The sequence below is a fragment of the Mauremys reevesii genome, linkage group 15 (assembly GCF_016161935.1).
Source record: "Mauremys reevesii isolate NIE-2019 linkage group 15, ASM1616193v1, whole genome shotgun sequence".
NCBI lineage: Eukaryota > Metazoa > Chordata > Testudines > Geoemydidae > Mauremys > Mauremys reevesii.
In genome coordinates, this window is record NC_052637.1 from 4,335,543 (window position 1) to 4,357,338 (window position 21,796).

The following is a 21,796-nucleotide window of genomic DNA, read 5'->3' on the forward strand; positions in this document are numbered from 1 at the left end:
TAAAAACTCCCCAAGGCACAAATTCTCCCTTGTACCTTGGATTAGGTAATGCTGCCACCACCAAGTGATTAGACAAAACTCAGGGAAAGGACCACTTGGAGTTCCTACACCTCTCTAATATCCCCCCAAGCCCTACACCCCCTTTCCTGGGGAGGCTTGAGAATAAACAAGATGAGCGCAGACCAACCTTGGGGTTTTTTAGGACACTTAAAAAATACCCAGAACTTTATTAGAAAGAAAAAAGGTAAAAAAAGCACCTCTGTGAAATTTGAATGGAAGATAATCTCACAGGGCAATCAGATTCAAAACACAGAGGATTTCTCTCTGGGCAAAACTTTAAAGTTACAAAAAGAAAACCAGGAATACACCTCCCTCTCAGCACAGAGAGAATCACAAGCCAAAATAAAAGTAAGCTAACACATTCCCTTGCTAGTACTTACTAATTCTAATGCAGTCGGATTGCTTGCTTTCTTGATCAGTCTCCAGCAAGCAAACAGAACACAGAGAGAACAGACCAAAAAAAAAAAAAAAAAAGCCTCCCCTGCACCCTGATTTGAAAGTATCTTGTCCCCTTATTGGTCCTTTTGGTCAGGTGCCAGCCAGGTTACCTGAGCTTCTTAACCCTTTCCAGGTGAAAGGATTTTGTGCCTCTGGCCAGGAGAGATTTTATTGTACTGTATACAGGAAGGTTGTTACCCTTCCCTTTATAGTTATGACAGAGCCCCCTGTGAGTAACAAGTTCATTAGCTGACACCATACCAACCCTGTGGACTGGAAAAGGTCTGAAAGGGTGAGAACTCCCCTGGCTTAGCCCAAACACACAGGCCTGGAATTCCAGTAGGAGGCCTGGACTAAGCTCAGGCCAGGTTAGAAACAGCATCAAACCAGAGCTCCAATACCCCATAACAGTGTGTCAGAAACTAGGCCCAAGGGAGTACAAAATGAGGGGGCTGGGCTAGCCTCCCCCTCCCCCCACATTCCTTGTGAGGGTTCTTAAAGAGACTCAAGGGAGAAAAATTGGCAACTGGAGTGGAATTGGCTACTGTCTGGCAGCCTTCCCCGGTGGCTTCTGGGACCCCGGGCCCACACTCAGCCAAATGGACAGAGATGGCCTGAGCAGGGTGGGTCGAAGACGGACCCAGAGACCGCCTCCGCTTGCTGCAGTGAAATCCCAGCCCTTTAAATACTGCCCGCAGTTTCAGTGGCTGGGCTGGGGCCGGGATTTAAACGCCTCGGAGCTCCCGCGCTGCGGGGCCCAGAGCCTTTAAATACTGCCCGCAGCTTTGGTGGCCAGGCTGGGGCAGGCCCTTTAAATCCCAGCTCGAGCCCTTTAAATCCCAGCTGGAACTGCAGTAGGGATTTAAAGGGCCCGAGCTCCATGGCGGCCACTGTCCCGGGCCTTTAATTTGCCCATGAGCCCAGGGGGCTCCCAGCCACCTCTACAGCTGAGAGCCCTGGGTTGATTTAAATGTATACATGTATAATGTATGTGATTTACTTGCGGGGGAGGGCAAGGTGGAAGTTTTGCCTAGGGCACAATATCCTTGCACCGGCCCTGGCCCCAGGCACTTGCAGGTGTCCTGGTAGGGCAGGTTGAAGTTGCGCTGCAGGTACTCGGTCGCTGTCTCCTGCATGTTCAGGCAGCTGGTCGGCGTATTGCTGCCAGGCAAACGTGACCTTCTTGGCTACTGCTCAGGACTTGCTACCACCTGGTCCAGGGGTTGCAAATTAGGAGGGATGGGGGTTTGTGGTTGAAAACACTCACAATTTCCTCCCTCGTTGCTAATGTGCACAGTTGATGTATTTGATGATTGAGGTGTGCTGCTGCATTTTGCATGTGAGTACATAAAAAGGGAGGTGAGACTGGGGGTACGGAGCATGGACGTGAGCCCAACATGATAGCGGAGTAGCCCATTTGGTTTTTCCTCACTGGCTTCCTTCTTGCTTATTTGCAAGGACTTCGCTGCCCATCCATCGGTCACTGGTCCGGGGGTTGCAAATTAGGAGGGATGGGGTTTTGTGGTCGAAAACACTCACAATTCCCTCCCTCCTAGCTGCCTGTATAATTTGCATTATACACATGAACACAAATACAGAGAAGTATTTTTCAAATTTTAAAAACTTTATTATAGCCTGGTATATAAATAAAAAGCTAGCGCTTTGTTCAAAGATGTTTTTAACAACAACTATTTACAGATAATGTCATTTTTCTGATAAATAACTGAACGATGCACATTTTTTGCACTTGTATTCCTGCTTCTTATCAGAGAGGATTTTGTGGTTGGTTCCTTCTGGAATGCAGGGCATATGTGCCCACCTCTTGCAAGAATCACACTGGACCTTTGATAAGTAACAATTGAGAAAATGAAATCACAGAAGTTATAATATTGCACATACTTTCCATTCACTCAGGCTATTCCTTCCACCTGTCAGCATTACCTAAGATATACCTATCACAGGGGTGGGCAAACTTTTTGGCCTGAGAGCCACATCGGGGTTCTGAAACTGGATGAATGGATGGATTGGGAAGGCTGTGCTTCCCCAAACAGCCTGGGCCCTGCCCCCTATCTGCCCCCTCCCACTTCCCATGCCCTGATGTGAACTGTTGTGAGACTTCACGTACACATATAGTGATAAGAGACTCTTTTAAATACTCAAAATGTGACACAGAGTTTGAGGGAATGTAGGTAAATTATTTCACTGCACCAAGTCACCTAAAGCAGTAAAGTAGTGTCGGGGACAGCAGCGAGGGGGTTTGGCATCAGTACCAGGTTTACAATAGCACTGTGGCGCCAGGCCCACACTGGGAAGGGGCCCATTATGGACCCCTCTAACCTATCCACAAAGCCGGATCTGGCCCCTTGCCTCCTATCAGGGCCGGCTATTGTGGATGGAGGGTTCGGATGTGGGAGAGTTGATCTCTAGAGGGCCTGATTGGGTGTGCTGGGCAGTAAGGCGGTGGAAGGTGCTCAGCAGTGGGGAAGGTTTGTGTGTTTTGGGGTGCTGGGGAATGGGTTTTGGGGGGGGAACACTTGGCAGTTCGGGGTGGGGAGATCTGTGTGTGTTGGGGGCTGTGCAGTGGGGGAGATCTATGTGTGTTGGGGCGCTGGGAAGCATGAAGGGCCTGTGGGGGGCACTGGGCAGTGAAGGGATCTGGGTTTGGCTCTGAGTGGGTGGGGGTGTGCTGGGCATAGTGGTCTGTGGGAGGGCACTGGGCATAGGGATTTGTGGGGGTCTCTGGGTGGTTTGGCACTGGGTGTAGGGGGTCAAAGGGGTGCTGGGCGGGGGCAGGGGTGGGGGGTCGCAGAGTGTGTCATGGGCCTGCTCCCAAGGGAAGAAGCACAATGGCAGCAGCACAGGGCCAGGTGGGCCAGTGTGCATCTGGCAGTTGCCAGTTTGTAAACAGTGCCCTTGTCCTGGGCTGGGTGGAGTGGGGCTGTCCCTGCCGTGCCATGACCCATTGCCCCCAGCCAGCCCCTCGCTCTGAGGACTCTGCTCCATATCCCCATTGCCCCCATGGGGACCCACAGAAATGTTTAGCACTGGGCCCACAAAAGGTTAACCTGGCCCTGTTTGGGGGTGCAGGCTCTGGGTGGGAGTTTGGGTGCAGGAGGGTTGCAGGCTATGGGGAGTTTGGGTGAGGGGTGCGGGCTCTGACCTGGGGCAGGGGATTGGGGTACATACAGGAGTGGATGTGGACGTGTGGGCTCTGGAAGGGAGTGAGCAACTCAGCACGTTATATAAGAGAAAGGAGCTGCAGTGATTTCATATAGACATAGATACTGATAGAAGACTCTTTTCCATAGTCAAAACGTGAGAGGCAGAGTTTGAGAGAGGGAGGGGGCGTCTGTACAATATTTCACTGCATTCAGTCTCCTGGCTGGCGCAGTAAGTGCCCTGCAGCACTTGTATAAGACAGAGAGGAGCTGCGGTGTCTAAGCTTTGACAGTCTAGGACAGGGGTAGGCAACCTATGGCACATGTGCCGAAGGCGGCACGTGAGCTGATTTTCAGTGGCACTCACACTACCTAGGTCCTGGCCACCAGTCCTGGGGGCTCTGCATTTTAATTTAATTTTAAATGAAGCTTCTTAAACATTTTAAAAGCCTTATTTACTTTACATACAACAATAGTTTAGTTAGATATTATAGACATATAGAAAAAGACCTTCTAAAAATGTTAACGTATTGCTGGCACGCGAAACCTTAAATTAGACTGAATAAATGAAGATTCGGCACATCCATGGCCGGTGCTTCCATTTAGGCGACCTAGGCAGTCGACTAGGGTGCCAGGCTTTGGGGCGGGGTGTGGCAGGTGGCTCCGGTGGATCTCCCGCAGGCATGCCTGTGGAGGGTCCGCTGGTCCTGCGGCTCCGGTGGAGCATCCACAGGCACACCTGTGCCAGGTCCACTGGAGCCGCGGGACCGGCAGCGAAATGGGTAGAGCCGGCCCTGCGCCTAGGGCGCCAAAAACCCTGGCGTCGCTCCTGGGCACACCACTTCTGAAAAGTTGCCAATCCCTGGTCTAGGAATTGGGCTGCCTGTGCCTTTAAGACCCAGGCCCAGCAACCCGCCCCCTGCTCCAGGGCTGACATGCAGCATCCTGGGAGAAGAACGAAAACAGCCTCTGCACCCCCCCAGACTCCCGACACCCCCACATTTGCGAGCACAGTAGGTGGCTCATCCCAAAGGGCCACTGTTCCCCCCTCTCCCCCTCCCTAAATGACGGTTTTGTCCCCGCACAGGGTCTGGCAGTGTCTCCCCCACTGGGCTTAACCCCAGCTCCACCCCCACCCCGATTTTTCCCCCTTAGCCCCTCTTCTGCCACTACCTAGAGTAGCTTGATCCCCACCCCCAGCCAGTAAATTTCTGCCCCTGCTCAGACCCTGACGCCCCCTCCTCATTGTGATTTGCCCCCTTGATCCTTTTAAACCCCCCCCCCCAAAGAGGAGGCAGCAAATGGCAAGGAGAAGTGAGGGCAGAGAGGGCAGTGGCAACAGCGAAAGTTACTGGGCATGTGCAGTTCTGGTGAGCGTGCTCAGTGCAGCCAAAGTAGGGAATTGGGAGAGGGAGGTTTTTCTGTCTTTACCCTCTAGTCCATTGTCCAACCCCCTCAGCTCCCTCCACCCCTGATTTCTCCAGAGCACTGCTTAGCTCCAGGATGCTGCCTCCTGGGTCCTAGTGCCCATTATCCTCATCTTCTATTTGTGCTGGGTCCTGTTTCTGGACAACTGGCGAGTGCCTAGGGGAGGGAAGCGCAGGGCAAGGGGGTGACAGGGGGAAGAGGCAATGCCAGAGCGCTAGGGTGGGAAGCTTGCACAGAACCTACACACACTCTATCCAGCTCAGGCCAGAACCAGTGCCCCTCCCATGTATAAGGAACGAATTCCCACACATTTGGAGGAAAAACAAAACAAAACAGTATCAGAGGGGGAGCTGTGTTAGTCTGGATCTGTAAAAGCAGCAAAGAGTCCTGTGGCACCTTACAGACTAACAGACGACAAAGTGGGTATTCACCCATGAAAGCTCCTGTTCCAATACGTCTGTTAGTCTATAAGGTGCCACAGGACTCTTTCTGCTGCTAAAACAAAACAGCCCATTCTTGACACCAGCACTTTCACTTTTACAGGACCTTCCATCGAAGAGCTTCAGATTTATGATGTCCTGTGTTCAGTACTGTACCGAACTGTACTGAACATCAAAGAAATCCAATGGTTTTCTTTGATGTATTTTTCTGTACTGGGATGCTCAGGCAACCAAGTTTTTTCCTTTTGCTCAGTCTAGCTCCACAGGCCAATGCATCTTTGTACTTTGAAGGGGTTGCAAAGGGACTGGAGGAAGCTCAACACAGAATCTTGTATGTTTCTCCCTCCTCTTTCCCTCAAGGATTTTAAATCTGTGTCTTAGGAGGCTACAATAGAAAGACTGGCTGAACAGGCTAAGACAGGGCTCTGTCCATTTGCTGGGTCTCTAGCAGTTCAATCCATCAGAAAAGTACCTCGCATTTGATTGCTTTGGAGTTTCATTCCAAAAACTTAAAGCTAAATAACCCTGGAGTTGGTCCTCATTTTTCTGCCTCAAAACAAACTACTTTCTTTCCCAAGTGGAACATGCTGGGTAAGCCTGGGATGAGTGTGATTTGAGATGGGAATGAGAACAAAGGCCAATTCCTGCTCATGGTTACACCTGTGTAGCCTTATTGACTTCCCAGAGAACAGATTTTGCACATGAATAGATTTTGGTCTCTTCTGCTTTTTCACACCTGGTATAAGCAAAATCTCCTCCCCTAAACACTGAGCACTTTAAGGGAAAAAAGAAGCGAGGTCTGCAATCTGCTTGATCCGTCATTCTACAGCAGCCTAGGAAACAACCGCCAGACCTGATGAGTGTCACTACAGCAGCCTTGGTGGACTGTTCTTTTGAAATATCATTAAGATGCTGATTTTCACTGAAGTCTTTTTGTTCTGGGGGGCAGAGAACACAACAGGGACTAGCTCTGTTTTGTCAGCTCCTAGACATTCAAAAGCTGAAAGGCTTTAGATTCAATTTGTTTAATGTTTCAACAGTGATTTTGAAGCGATAACATAGCATGACTGCAACAAGGAGTCCAGTGGCACCTCAAAGACTAACAGATTGGGATGCCATGTATCTGAAGAAGTGAGGTTTTTTACCCACGAAAGCTTATGCCCAAAGAAATCTGTTAGTCTTTAAGGTGCCACCGGACTCCTTGTTGTTTTTGTGGATACAGACTAACACGGCTACCCCCTGATACTTGATGGCATGACTGGGCAGTGGGCAACCATCTAAAGATCTGTGTCACTTCTAGCTGTGACCTTTTTCTTAAAGAATAGAAGCTGGCTGCCTCCCAGACTGAGGTAGGGGATGTGGTGGAGGGATGTGGTGTAGAGTCCATAGTTTGGGGAAAACACCTGCAGCAGGGCTCAGCTTTGCACTGGGCCATGTTGTTGTGTTCCCCCCTCCCCCTCCCCTGCAGCCTCAGCTCGCTGTGCTGCCAGCCTGCCCTGGTGCTCTGGGCTGTGTGGCATGGCTGGCTCTGGCTGGACAGCACACTAATGGGAAGGGGAGCAGGAGGGTTGGATAGGGGGCAGGGGATTCTGGGGGGGGGGGGTCAGTGGGTGGGGTGTGGGTCGGGGCAGTCAGTGGGCTGGGAACAGGGGCCCATAGGGGCAGTGGGCTGGGGGCAGTTAGGGGATAGGGAGAAGGGGGGGTTGGATGGGGTGGGGGTCTGGGGGTCAGGAAGCAGTGGGGATCGGATAGCAGGCAGGGGCCTGGCCACACCCAGCCTCCATATCATTTCGGAACCCTGATGTGGCCCTCGGGTCAAAAGCTTTGCCCACCTCTGACCTAGGAGGAAGGAGGCCTAAGAGGAGGAGAGCGGAGCATCCCTTGTGCTTCCTCTTACTCGGAAGTGTCTGCTGGAAGAATTGAGTGTAGTCAGAATAGAATAAACTTGTTAATTTTACATAAATAAATAATATGTAAATATGTATGTAGAGAAATGTTTGATGACATAATTTTTTTGCAATGTGTAATTCATACTTAGGCCCGTCCCTCGCATTAGCCTTAGGTCCCTCATAACCTTCATCCAGCTCTGTCTCTAGGATAGAGCAGCTGGTGGCTTTAACCATAGATACCTGTGGTCGGTAGCTGGCCGACTCTGCTGCTGGGAACGTGGCCGTCCCAGCCGGGGGAGCAGGGAGATGCAGCAGGGGAGGAGGCAGAAAAGCAGCGAGACAGACGGGAGACCCCAAGGGGACTGTCTGTGACTCCATGTTCAGGCTGTTCTAGTGCTTGAGTGTTCTCACTTGATACATAGGAGATGAAGTCTAAATACAGGACACACGACCAGTGGGAGTCTGTGCCCTGGTTTATAACTGTTTGCCCTGAGGTTGGTATTCACATTCGTGAGCTGCTGCACACAGCTTGGGAGAACTGAGCATGGGTCTCCCACGTGCCAGCTGAGTGCTCTCACCACGGGGCTAAATGTTATAAGGCAGGTGATAGCACCAAAACCACCTCCTTCTCTCCCCCACTCCTGTGGAGCGAGGCAGGTGCTGACCTCATTCCAGCAAGAAACGCCTTAGGTGCCTGAGCCACCTGACTTCAGATGCTGGGTTCCCATCTGTGGGTTGCTAAGCAGACATGGACGCCCCTCTGCAGCCCCGATTTAGGCACCTGTCTGTGAGAGGGGGCAGGGCTTAGGACACCCCTCCCCCCTTGTCACCTCTCGCATTGGCTAGCTGAGATGGCTCCCCGCCTAGTGAGCTGGCTTTTGTGAATCGGACTGTAAGGTGCCTGTGATGCCCATCCATTGTCTAGGGAGTTTAGGCCCCTAACTCAGCTTTGCAGAGTTGCAGACTGTGATTTTCTAGTTACCTACAAATTAAGCCCTGTGATGCCAAGCACTGCAACACCAAGTCATGGATTGCACCCTGTGCAGCTAGTCTCCTCTCTGCAGAGCACAGCTGAGCTATTCCTGATTGATGTGGGTGCGCACAGGACAGAGACAGAGCACAGGCTGGAGAGTGACACATCACAGTAAAACCCAAACTCTCCTCCTAGAGGCACAATATTCCCTGTGGAGGCTGGGGGGATACAACCAGGTCAGAAAGCAAATCCCAGGACTCTGCCCCCAGCAGCTGCAACTGGGACAGTAAAGTGGAACAAACAAGAAGAATTGTTTGTAATGTTTTATTTACAGTAAGTAACTAGAGGTGGTAAGTAAACGGAGCTGAGAAGAAGGCTTAATAACCACAGCATGGAAAGGAGATTCCCCAACCACTGAGAACAATTTTCTTAATGTCAGTAATATAGCACCAATGTCCAGTGATTAATATAGGGAATTAATGAGATACAGTCTCACGTTCAGTAACATGTTTTTTCCATCAATCTGCACCCCTTACCCATCCCCCACCCTGTGTGTTTGTATGTGTGTGTGACCATTACAGTGTTACCACTTGTCCTGAAGTGACTTTGGCCCCTGCGGCAGGAGCTCTGGCTGGGAGACCCCAGTGAGATCTAATCCCACAGATCTGTACAAACCCCTCCCTGCTGCTGCTTCTCCCCAACCACCCAAACTCTAACTGATTCACATTGTGTCCCTGCCACCCCACAGCTGCCTGTCCGCAGCCCGGCTGTTAGTTCTGTCCCCTGCCCAGCCCCCACCTCTCCCCCTCAGGGCCCCTGTGTTCCTCCTGCAGCTCCAGGGGTTCTTCCCCCTCCCCCTCCCATTCCTAGGGCTGCAGGGAGGGGGAGGGGCTTCCACAGGTCATAGAGATGAGGGGCCAGGGGCTGAGTAGACAGGAGTCCTCCAAGGTCATAGAGACTGGGGTGTGTGAGGCTAGAGAGGCTGATTTCAGGTTCCCCCCTCCCCCACATGTCTCAGGGAGACAGTCGGAGCCGGGTGTCACTGTCCCACACCCCAAGCCAGGGTCGGATTCTCTCCCCAGGGATGGAGCCCGGCAGGAAAGTGAAGATCGGGGCCTCGTCACCAGCATCGATAAATGTCACCTGCCCCCGGTCACAGTCCAGACAAACCCGGATCCTGCTGGGGGCCCGGCTCAGGGGCAGAGGGGTCACAGGGGAGGTGAGAGCCAGGAACTGACCCCCCCACCTCTGCACAGCCCAGATCCCCTGCTCAGGGCAAAGGAAGATCCCTCCCTTCCTCCCCACAAACTCTCTGGCCACCCCCACAGCCCAGAATCGCCCATCCCCCACCTCCACCTCCCAGCAATGTCTCCCCGAGGTGAATCCCTCACAGCCCAGCACACAGAGCGCTGTGTCAAATCTCTCAGGGTTGTTGGGCAGATCCTGCCGTGTGTCTCCCCATCTCACACTTTTCCGATCCTCACACAGGATGAGGTCGTGATGAGCCGTGTCTGGATCCAGAGTCACATTCGCTGGGGAGAGAGAATCAGAGCGTTAGGGGCAGAGCTCAGCCCTGGGGGAGGGTTTGATGGCGTCGGTGACATAATCTGCCCCAGCTGGGGAGTGACTCAGGCAATCTCCTTCCTCCAGGATTTACCCATCAGCTCTGAGATCTCAGCATAGGACTGGGGAGAACAGGGCCGCCCACAGGGGGGGCAAGTGGGGCAATTTGCCCCATGCCCCGGGTCCTGTAGGGCCCCCCACAAAAATGTAGTATTCTATAGTACTTCAACTTTTATTGCGGAAGGGGCCCCTGAAATTGCTTTGCCCCAGGCCCCCTGAATCCTCTGAGCGGCCCTGGGGGAGAGTCACTCCTGTGGCAGAGACGGGCCAGTGACAGGTGAAAGTATCAGCTGAGCCAGGCCTGAGACACAGAATCTTTCCCCTCCTGCCCTCACCTCTCCCCAGGGAGGGGACTAGAGACTCTGGGAGCCCCAGCAGATGGTACAACTCAGTGAACATTGACAGAGCTCCCCTCCCCCTCCCCCCTTAAATCTCTCTGTGTCCCAGCTGCCCCTGCTGTGCTGGACTTTGCTCTGGGGCCTCCCCACTGCACCCAGCCTGCTCTGAAATGTCACAGCTGGGACAGCAACAGGACTGAACCTGCCTAGAATGTCACTGCTGACCTGTACTCGCAGCATAAAGATACATTAGCCTGGGACAGGGAGTGAGGGGCTAAACAAGGGAAGCAGGTTCATGGTGGAAGCTACGAGTGTGGGGGGAGCCAGAACAGATTAAGGTTTTGTGGGGCTGCGGGCCACAGCAAGTGAAGGCCCCACCCCACCCCTTCTGCCTGTAGAAACCCCCCCCATACACACTCCTGCTGGGGAATCAGGGCTGGGGCATGGGGGTGTGCCCTGCTCTGCCCACCTGGTGCTCCAGCTGCAGAGCAGGGCAAGACCCCGCAACGTGATGCCTTTCCCTGGCTGGAGTGCTGGGTGGATGGGAGTGTGAGGCAAGCCCCTGAGCCCTGACCCTCTCTGGCAGGAGCAGTGGGCAGGCAGAGCAGGTTGGGGCACAGAGACGCCCATTTTTCCTGAGCCTTTGGGCACAGGCTGCATTGTCCCAGTGGCAAATCCACCACTAGGGAAGAGGTACAGAATAGGTGGCTGGTGGAAAGAGGGAGAGGGTCATGCTAGTGATGGGGAGGCTGACTTAGAATCATAGACTATCAGGGTTGGAAGGGACCTCAGGAGGTCATCTAGTCCAACCCCCTGCTCAGAGCAGGTCCAATTCCCAACTAAATCATCCCAGCCAGGGCTTTGGCAAGCCTGACCTTAAAAACCTCTAAGGAAGGAGATTCCACCAGCTCCCCAGGTAACCCATTCCAGTGCTTCACCACTCTGAGTGAAAAAGTTTTCGCTAATATTCAACCTAAACCTTCCCCACTGCAACTTGAGACCATTACTCCTTGTTCTGTTGTCTGGTACCACTGAGAACAGTCTATATCATCCTCTTTGGAACCCACTTTCAGGTAGTTGAAAGCAGCTATCAAATCCCCCCTCATTCTTCTCTTCTGCAGACTAAACAATCTCAGTTCCCTCAGCCTCTCCTCATAAGTCATGTGCTCCAGTCCCCTCATCATTTTTGTTTTCCTCCACTGGACTCTTTCCAAGTTTTCCACGTCCTTCTTGTAGTGTGGAGCCCAAAACTGGAAAACTTGACATCCTGTTTACCAGAGACAGGAGAATGCTGAGATCATAGTGGATGGAGACAGGAGAAAAGAGACAAGCTCACAGCTCTGATCACAGGAGCTTCCCAGATCTGTATAATGGAGCCAGGGGAGCCCCTGTCTATGATCAAGGTTCTGTTCCTCTGCTTGGGACTGGAGCAAGGGTCGCTTACAGACACAGTCCCTGATCACTCTGTCAGTGTGAGGTAACTGCAGAGCTACTGGCTTTCTTCACAGCGGAAAAGATGAAGGAAAAAACAAAGGGACGCTGCTGAAGATGGGACATCAGCACTGGGAGATAGAACAAACTCCCCCTGGAGAAGTGGCTCTGGAGGTACATGTCCTACTGGTTCTGTATATTAGGTGGCAGCTGCTATGACAGATCTCTGCAGAGTACAGTACATATGCAAGCCGTGAAGAGGTGGGAAGAGTAGATGCAATATGCTATGGATTCATTACGGTGTGGTAGGACATAGGCACAAACCCCACCTCACCTTGTGATGCACCGTGAAATGAAGGGTGCTGGGGAGGTCTGCCCTGAACTATCACCTCCACTCCCATATACAAAGAAAAAGATGCACATTGCCTCATGGGAACAGAGATTTGGACATTGATAAAATATGATCTTTAATTACCTTCTTCTATAGGTGCCACGGATCTTCTCCACCCTAAAACCAGCCACATAATTAGAGAGGAGAACGATCTGAACAAGTATTGCATGATTCAATATTGTACAAACTTGTACACTGAAGGAAAAAGAAAGTTATAAGTTCATCACAACCTCCACTGGACTGCATGTGTGTCTCTCTCCGAGAGTGGATCTTCACTGCAGAGTTAGCTCAGGATCTTATCTGGCTGTTGCCTCAATCTGTTTATTGTGCAAGCACAAAAACTGTGACTCAAGTTTGGTGGTACTTTGCACCCAGGTTAGCTGGCAAAACTTTGGATTTAGGCTGTAGCCCAGGTACCACTTTAATTCAGGTTGGTTACATGACCACTTTGCAGTGTGGAGGGGAGATAATCATCTCAGGTGCTGATAATCCTCCAGTGCCTTCCCCCAATTCCTCCTGGGCCATATTTTTTTTTGGTCATTACCTACTCTATTACTGTATTGCTTATCAATTTTTCAGATAAGCTTTTAGTGTGAAATTCATCCAGTTTAGTCTTTCCTCACATTTTATAAAGTTACATTAACAAACAAACCCCCCAAAGGATGATGATGATAAAAATGATAATGATAAAAAATGATGATGATGATGATAAAAAAGCAAACTAACTAAAAATGTTTCCTATTGAACAATTTTAAAATTTAAATTTCAAAGCAAACAACCCCACCACAATTAAACAAACGGCCACATGAGACTCCAAACTGGTACAAAAAAGTTTCTTTTCAGAGGAAGGACAATGACACTTACTTATCTCGTTATCTCGTTTCTCTGAAAATGAAAGAGAAATAAATAGTATTTTTTAGGCATTTCCCTTTTCTTATGTTTTATTTCTCTTTATTATCAATACAACAGAAAAGGCTGAGAGAAATCAACATCTTCAGGACATCAGACAAGAGGATCCAGTGGTACCTTCTGATCTTAAACGCTGTGACTCTATTGCTTATCAGTTTTTCAAATTAGCTTTTGGTACAAAATCTCTCCACTTTAGTGGTTCCCCACATTTTACACAATTACCCTTCCACAAAAGAATAATAATAAAAAGCAAGTAAACAAAAAGAGAGGTTTCATATTACAACAAATTGTAAAAGTTAAATTTTACAGTGAACTTCACAACATTTAAACAAACTGCCATATTCAGATCCACAGTCTGCAGACCTCTGCACTAGAGAATCCAGTCATCCCTTCTGGTCTTACATATAATACAATAACTGTATTGCTTAGCAATTTTTCAAATTAACTTTTGGTGTGAAATTCATCCAATTTAGTCTTTCCCCACATTTTATAAAGCTATATTAAAGTTGACCCCCCCCACACACACACACATTACCAAAACACTGGTAATAATAACGAGGTAAGCAAACAAAAAGGGTTTCCTACTGCAGGATTTTAAGTTAAATTTAACATCAAGCACCTCCACCACTGCTACACAAACTCCCAAATTAGAATCCAAACTGGTACAAAACGTTTCTTGTCATAGGAAGGAGAATGCCACTTACTTATCTCTTTATCTCGTTTGTCTAAAAATTAAAGAGAAATAGATAGATATTTTTGTTACGTGTTTCCCTTTCCTTATGTTTTATTTCTGTTTACCATCAATGTGACAAAGAAGACTGAGAAAAATCAACCTCCTTTTCAGGACATCAGACAAGAGGTTCCAGGGCTCTCTTCAAGTCTGGAACTCTGTGACTCTATTGCTTATCAGTTTTTCAAATTTAGCACTTCCCCACATTTTATACAATTACATTAAAGCCCACAAGAAAGAATAATAATAAAAAAAAGCAAGTAAACAAACAAGGGGTTTCATATTGCAACAATATTGTAAAAGTTAAATTTAATATTAAACAGCTCCAAACCATTTAAACAAACTCCCACATGAAGATCCACTTAAAAAAAAATCCTTGTCAGAGGAAGGATAATGACACTTACCAATTTCTAAGGCCTGGTCTACACTAGGACTTTAATTCGAATTTAGCAGCGTTAATTCGAACTAACCGCTCAACCGTCCACACCAGGAAGCCATTTAATTCGAACTAGAGGGCTCTTTAGTTCGAATTTGGTACTCCACCTCGACAGGTGGAGTAGCGCTAAATTCGACATGGCTAGCTCGAATTAGGCTAGGTGTGGACGCTAATCGAACTTAGTAGCTCCGGGAGCTATCCCACAGTGCACCACTCTGTTGACGCTCTGGACAGCAGTCTGAGCTTGGATTCTCTGACCAGCCACACAGGAAATGACCCGGGAAAATTTGAATTCCTTTTCCTGTCTGGGCACTTTGAATCTGATGTCCTGGCTGGACATCGGGGCGAGCTCCGCAGCACCTGCAACGATGCAGAGCTCTCCAGCAGAGGAGTACGGCCAATCCAAGAATAGAAAGAGGTCCCCAGCATGGACAGACCGGGAAGTCCTGGATCTGATTGCTGTGTGGGGCGAGGAGTCTGTGCTCTCGGAGCTGCGCTCCAACAAGCGGAATGCAAAGACCTTCGAGAAGGTCTCTAAAGCAATGATAGAGAAAGGATACAGCCGGGATGCGATGCAGTGCCGCGTGAAAGTCAAGGACCTGAGACAAGGTTACCAAAAAGTCAGAGCGGCAAACGGACGCTCCGGAGCACAGCCCCAGACATGCCGCTTCTACGAGGCACTGCATGCCATTCTCGGTGGGTCTGCCACCACTGCCCCACCAGTGACCGTGGACTCTGAGGATGGCATAGTGTACCTGGACAGTTCCTCGGCGATGTTCGCCGATGGGGATGATGAGGAAGGGTTTGTGGAGGACGGCGCAGGCGACAGCGAACACAATACCGCTTGCCCTGACAGCCAGGATCTCTTCATCACCCTCACAGAGATCCCCTACCAACCCTCCCCGCCCGTTAACCTGGACTCAGAATCAGGGGAAGGATCAGGCGGTAAGTGCTATAAACATGGAAACTTTTATTTTTTAAAAAACGGGTATAGAAAAAATAGAAATACTATATACAAAATTTTACATGTCAAACTATATAAATAGTAGGTCCACACATATAGGGATTGAACAATAATCCTCTTGGGACAGTTCAACAAAGCTCTCAGAGAGCAGCTCGAAAAGCCTCCGCAGGAGGTTCCTGGGGAGAGGTGCCTTATTCGGTGCTCCATGGAAGCACACTCTTCCGCGCCAGGAGATCCTAATGTAGAGAGGAATCATCGCCTCCACCAGCATTGCTGCATATGGTCCTGGTCTGTCCAGGGCTTCCAGTAGCATCCGCTCTCTCTGACTGCGAGTGACCCGCCTCAGGGTGATGTCGGTCTGGACAGGCTGCATCTAAGTCGGGCAATTAGTGTATTGTTACTATTGTTAACGGTTTACAATTAGGTTGCATAACAACGACTCTCGCTTAACAGCCACGTGCTGGAGGCCACAGAGAACAAGCAGACATTGATCTTTCCCGTGCACTGGCGGGAGGGGCTGGAAAAGGCTCAGCCTTTCTGCTTTCCAGATTGCCTTTAGCAGGAGAGCACAGCTATCCACTAACTGATAAGCATGATCTACTTTAAGGCTTACCAGGACTGTCTGCAAGACGGATTATGCTGTATCTCCCCGCTTGTCCGCTCTCCTGTGCAATGGCGCCGCCAATGAGAGCGTATTCCGAAATCTCGAACTTGTCCTGAGATCTCGTGAGACTTGGTGCCCTGTATGGTCTTGTTCAGAGAAACTGACTAGACTGTGTTCACTGTTCGCAAACATGTATCTGTTCAAGGAAATCATTTACTGTTTCCCATCACACAGCTTCTGCTCTTTCCCGGACTGCCCCGGCATCCCCCTCGCAGAGGCTGGCTCAGATTAGGCGGCGAAAGAAAAAGACTCGGGAAGAGATGTTCGCGGAACTGATGTCCTGCTCCAGAGCCGAGGCGGCAGAGCAGAGACAGTGGAGGGAGAGCCTATGTCAACAGCATCGCACACACATCGAACGGGAGGATAGGTGGCGGCAGGAAGACCATCAGGCGACTCAAACGCTGCTTGGGTTAAAGAGGGAGCAAACGGACACGCTCCGGCGCCTTGTTGATGTGCTGCAGGACCGCAGGCAGGAGGAGAGAGCCCCCCTACACTGTATCTGCAACCACCCTCCAACGCCAAGAAGTCCTGTCCCCCCCTCACCGAAAATTACAAGACGGAGGGGCGGTAGGGGCCGTGAGAACTGTCACTGCACCACAGCTGAGCGCTAATGTTCCACACAGCTCTGACGCAATAACTGTTTAGAAGCGCTTCCCTTATAGGATCACCCAGACCCAAATCCAAGTTTCATCACCCCACTATGTAGTAGATTAATAAAAGCTGTTTGCTGTTGTTCACTCTTTCCGTCACGTCTTTCGTGTCAGAAGACTATGTATGTGGGGGGGGGGGCAGGGGATTTATAATTGCACGGGATAGCCTACATTAGCAGGGTACAGACTATCGGGGGCAAGATCAACTGCAGGTCACACACAGACTGCATTCAGTAGTCACCAGGGTCCCTCTGTGTGGTGTATGCCGCCCCGGGTCATTCTGTGATGTGTACGCTTGTCCACGGTCCTAGCGCCTGCCACCCCCTAATGTTAAGGCATGCTGCCCTTACCATGCACTTCCACCGTAGGCGCGATCCTCTCCGCTGCCCTGAGCCCCAACAAGAGCCCTCATCCACGGACAGATACTCACCCTTCCCCCACACCCCTCACCCCTTCCTACGCCCAAACCCACAGCCCAGAGCCTGCATCCAAATCCCTATGCAAAGACGGCACCACTCGCCCCTTCCTGCAAACCCACCCCTACATGCACAACCACTTGAAACCGTCCCCCACCCCAGAGACCTATGTAGGAGCAGGAGGCTGTCCATCCTGTATTGTACAAGCGGTCTGTACATCAGTGCACACCGTACCCAGCACAGTATGCGTCCATGTTTCAAACCCTGAACAGAAATACAAAGTAAAGGAAAGATTTATTAAAAATAAGTGTTCCATTTAATTTGTTTAAAAACGTGTTTTGGAAGTGGGGGAAACTTGGGGAACGGGGTATGTAACTGCAGATCTCACTCAACACATAGAGACACAGGCCCAGGATCAGCTTCTCTTAAAATCAAGTGTAGAGTCATCGGTTACCCTGCTCTCCGAGGAAACTTGCTTTCAAAGCCTCCCGGATACACAGCGCTTCCCGCTGGGATAGTTTTTCGGCACGGGTGTCTGGCTGAGCGTAAACAGCAGCCAGGCGTTTTGCCTCAACCTCCCATCCGGCCAAAAAGGTCTCGCCCTTGCTCTCACAGACATTGTGGAGCACACAGCAAGCAGCAATAACTACGGGGATATTCTTTTCGCTGATGTCCGAGCGAGTCAGTAAGCTCCGCCATCTCTCCTTGAGACGTCCGAAAGCACACTCCACCACCATTCTGCACTTGCTCAGCCGGTAGCTGAAGAGTTCCTTCTCACTGTCCAAGGCGCCTGTATAGGGCTTCATGAGCCAGGGCATTAGCGGGTAGGCTGGGTCCCCGAGGATCACTGTAGGCATCTGCACATCCCCAACCGTTATTTTGTGGTCCGGGAAGAAAGTTCCTGCCTGGAAGCGTCTAAACATACCAGAGTTCCTGAACACACGCGCATCATGAACCTTGCCCGCCCACCCGACAAAGATGTTGGTAAAACGTCCCCTATGGTCCACCAGTGCTTGCAGCACCATTGAAAAGTAGCCCTTTCGGTTAATGTACTCGCTGGCCTGGTGGGCTGGTGCCAGGATAGGGATGTGAGTCCCATCTATAGCCCCACCGCAGTTTGGGAATCCCATCGCGGCGAAGCCATCTATGATGTCCTGGACGTTTCCGAGAGTCACTACCTTTGAGAGCAGTTGCTCAACGATTGCGTGGGCTACTTGCATCACAGCAACCCCCACGGTAGATTTGCCCACGCCAAAGTGGTTCGCTACTGACCGGTAGCTGTCTGGCATTGCAAGTTTCCAGAGGGCTATGGCCACTCGCTTCTGCACACTCAGGGCTGCTCGCATCCGTGTGTCCTGGCGCTTCAGGGCAGGGGCCAGCAAGTCACAGAGTTCAAGGAAAGTGCCCTTACGCATCCTGAAGTTTCACAGCCACTGTGATTCATCCCAGACCTGCAGCACTATGCGGTCCCACCAGTCCGTGCTGGTTTCCCGGGCCCAGAATCGCCGTTCTACACCATGAACTTGACCCATTGCCACCATGATCTCCACGGCGCGGCGTACCCTGCTTTGTGAGAGGTCTGCGCCACTCTGTGAATTCCTGTCCTCACCGCGCTGCCGGAGGCTCCTCGCCCGATTTCTCAGCAGCTGACTGTGGAAGAGGTGGACGATAAGGTGCGAGGAGTTGACAACGGCCATAAGTGCAGCGATGATCGCAGCGGGCTCCATGCTCGCAGTGCTGTGGCATACGCGCTGTAACTGACAAGAGAAGGGCGCGAACAGATTTCCCGCCGGCGCTTTCAGGGAGAGAGGGCGGGAGTGACGGTTCAATAATGACAGTTACCCAAAACCACCCTCGGCACATTTTTTCCCCCAGCAGGCATTGGGGGCTCTACCCAGCATTCCAATGGGCAGCGGGGAGTGCGGGAACTGTGGGATAGCTTGCACCGCTTCCAAAGTCGACGCTGGCCCCGTGAATGTGGACTCAGAAATTCGAATTAGTGTATTTAGTATGGATACACAAATTCGACTTCATAAGGTCGAATCCACAAATTCGAACTAAGTTGATTCGAAATAGTCTTGTAGTGTAGACAAGGCCTAAATCTCGTTTGCCTAAAAATTAAACAGAAATACTCATATTGTTTGTTAGAAATAAAACAAGGAAAGAGAAACTCCTCTTTATCGTCAATATGACAGTTAAAACGGAGAGATTATTTCTATTCAAACTGCACTGATCAGACTAGACCAGTGGTGTGCAAACTTTTCCTGTCATGCCCCGCATTTACCAGTAATGGAGTTTGTCTCAGGCCCCCCTCCCCCGTCCAGTACACCACAGTTGGCTGAGTTCAGGAGCTTGGGCTGAAAGCAGAGCCGGGGATAAGGGAGGAGCTGGAAATAGAGGTGGAGCTGGGCTGGGGGTGGTGAGGGATTGAGGGCAGAGTTGGGCTGGAGGCAGGGCAGGCGGGGGAGTGGAGCTGCAATTGGGGTGGGATCTGGGCTGGGGGAAAGTAGAGCTGTGTCTGGGGCAGAGCAGGGGATGGAGTGGAGCTCTGCCTGGGGCAGGAGCTGGGCTAGTGGGTCGAGCATGTCATGGGCTGGGGCAGAGCAGGGAGTGGAGTGGAGATGCAGCTGGGCCAGACCTGGGCTGGGGGTGGAGCAGGGGACCGAGTGAAGCTTGGGTGGGGTCGGAGCTGGAGTTGGGGCAGAGAGGGGCTGGGTGGCACTACCTCTCTATGCCCCATGGGGGCTGGCTAGGGCCCTGCCATGGACCCCGTCCCCCAAACAGTCCTTCGTGCACTCCTAGCAGGGCGCACCCCACAGTTTTTTGGAATACTGGACAAGAGGATCCAGTCATTCTTTCTGGTCTTAAATTCTGTGATTCTATTATTATATTGCTTATCAATTCTTCAAATTAGCTTTTAGTGTGAAATTCATCCAGTTTGGTCTCTCCCCAATTCATGAAGTTTCATTTAAAAAACCCCCACACACAATGAAAAGAATGATAATAACTATAATCAAAAGCATGAAGCAAACAAATGAAAAATGTTCTCTATTGCAACAATTTTAAAACTTAAATTTAAAAGCAAACATCCACCACAATTAAACAAACTCCCACATGAGGATTCAATGTGGAATTAAAAATTTCTTGTCAGAGGAAGGATAATGACACTTACCAATTTCTGTATCTCTTTTGCCTAAAAATTAAACAGAAATACACATATTGTTTGTTATGCGTTTCCCTTGTCTTATGTTTCATTTCCCTTTATCATCAATACAATTACATCTGAGAGATTATTATTTCTATTCAACCTCCTCTTAAGGAGGTCACAGTAGATGATCCAGTCATCTCTTCTAGTCTTAAACTCTGTGACTCTATGACTCTATTGCCATCAATTTTTCACATTAGCTTTTGCTGTGAAATGCATCCATTTTAATCTTTCCCCAAGTTTTATAAAGTTACATTACAAAACAGACCCCTATAAACTCTAACAATAATTATAGTAATAATAAAAAAGTAAACAAATGTAAAAGATTTCATATTGCAACAATTTTAAAAGTTACATTTGAAAATAAAAACACCTCCACCACAATTAAACAAACTCCCACATGAGGATCCAAGTTGGTACAAAAATGTCTTATCAGAGGAAGGACAAAGACACTTATTTCTTTATCTCATTTCTCTAAAAAATGTAAGAGAAATAAATATATATTTTGTTAGGCATTTACATTTTCTTATGTTTTATTTCTCTTTATCATCAATATGACAGTAAAGGGTGAGAGAAATCAACCGCCTCTTCCAGACATCAGACAAGAGGATCAGTGGGCCCTTCTGGTCTTAAACTCTGTGACTCTATTGCTTATCAGTTTTTCATATTAAATTTTGGACTGTAATCTATCCAATTTAGTGCTTGCCCACATTTTATCACGTTACTGTAACCTCCCCCAACCAAAGAGAAACAATAATTAAAAAAAGCAAACATGCAAACAAACAAAATCAGACTAAATGTTGCAACAGAAGTGTAAAAGTTAAATTGAAAAGGGAACAATTCCACAACAATTAAACAAACTCCCACATGTCAGAAGAAGGATAATGACACTTACCAACTTCTATATCTCGTTTGCCTAAAAATTAAACAGAAAGACACATATTGTATGTTAGGAGTTTCCTTTTTCTTTTGTTTTATTTCTCATTATCATCAATATGATAATTAAGGGTTAGAAACTATTTCTATTCATTTTCCTCTAAGGAGGTCAGATGAGATGATCTGGTCATCTCTTCTGGTCTTAAACTCTGTGATTCTATTACACTCAAAGAATCATTAGACTGAAAGTCTAATCCTCTGCACTTGTGGCAGGACTAAGTATTATCTATTCTAGACTACCCTGATAGTTATCTGTCTAACCTGCTCTTAAAAAACTCCAGTGAAGGAGATTCTACATCCTCCTTTATTCCATTTATTCCCTACTCTGCCTGTTAGGAAGTTTTTCCTAATGTCCAGCCTAAACCTCCCTCACTGCAATTTAAGCCCCTTGCTTCTTGTCCTATCCTCAGAGGTTAATGAGAACAATTTACTTCCCACCTTCTTGTAACAATTTTTCATATATTTGAAAACTGTTATCATGTCCCCCCTCAGTCCTCTCTTCTCCAGACTAAACAAACCCACCTCCCTGCCCCTCTGATTAAAAGAGGACCAGAACTGAAAGACTTGCCACTGGGAGGAGACACTAAGGGCTTGGCTACACTTACAAGTTGCAGCGCTGGTGGAGGCTTTCCAGCGCTGCAATTACACCCCGTCCACACTTGCAGGGCACAACCAGCACTGCAACTCCCTGGTTGCAGCGCTGGCTGAAAACCCGTC

At 49.5% G+C, this 21,796-nt stretch overlaps 1 protein-coding gene across 1 annotated transcript in view; it reads right to left on the reverse strand.

The window, feature by feature from the left end:
• Positions 1-5,176: 5,176 nt before the first annotated feature.
• LOC120383509 (myelin-oligodendrocyte glycoprotein-like) overlaps positions 5,177-21,796 on the reverse strand; it is a 35,014-nt gene continuing 18,394 nt past the window's right edge. Inside the window, exons 7-10 of the mRNA XM_039501680.1 lie at positions 21,039-21,059; positions 13,034-13,054; positions 6,378-6,462; positions 5,177-5,240 (exon numbers count right to left, since the gene is read on the reverse strand). Of these exons, the coding sequence (XP_039357614.1) occupies positions 5,177-5,240; positions 6,378-6,462; positions 13,034-13,054; positions 21,039-21,059 (191 nt within the window). The remainder of the gene's footprint in view (positions 5,241-6,377; positions 6,463-13,033; positions 13,055-21,038; positions 21,060-21,796) is intronic.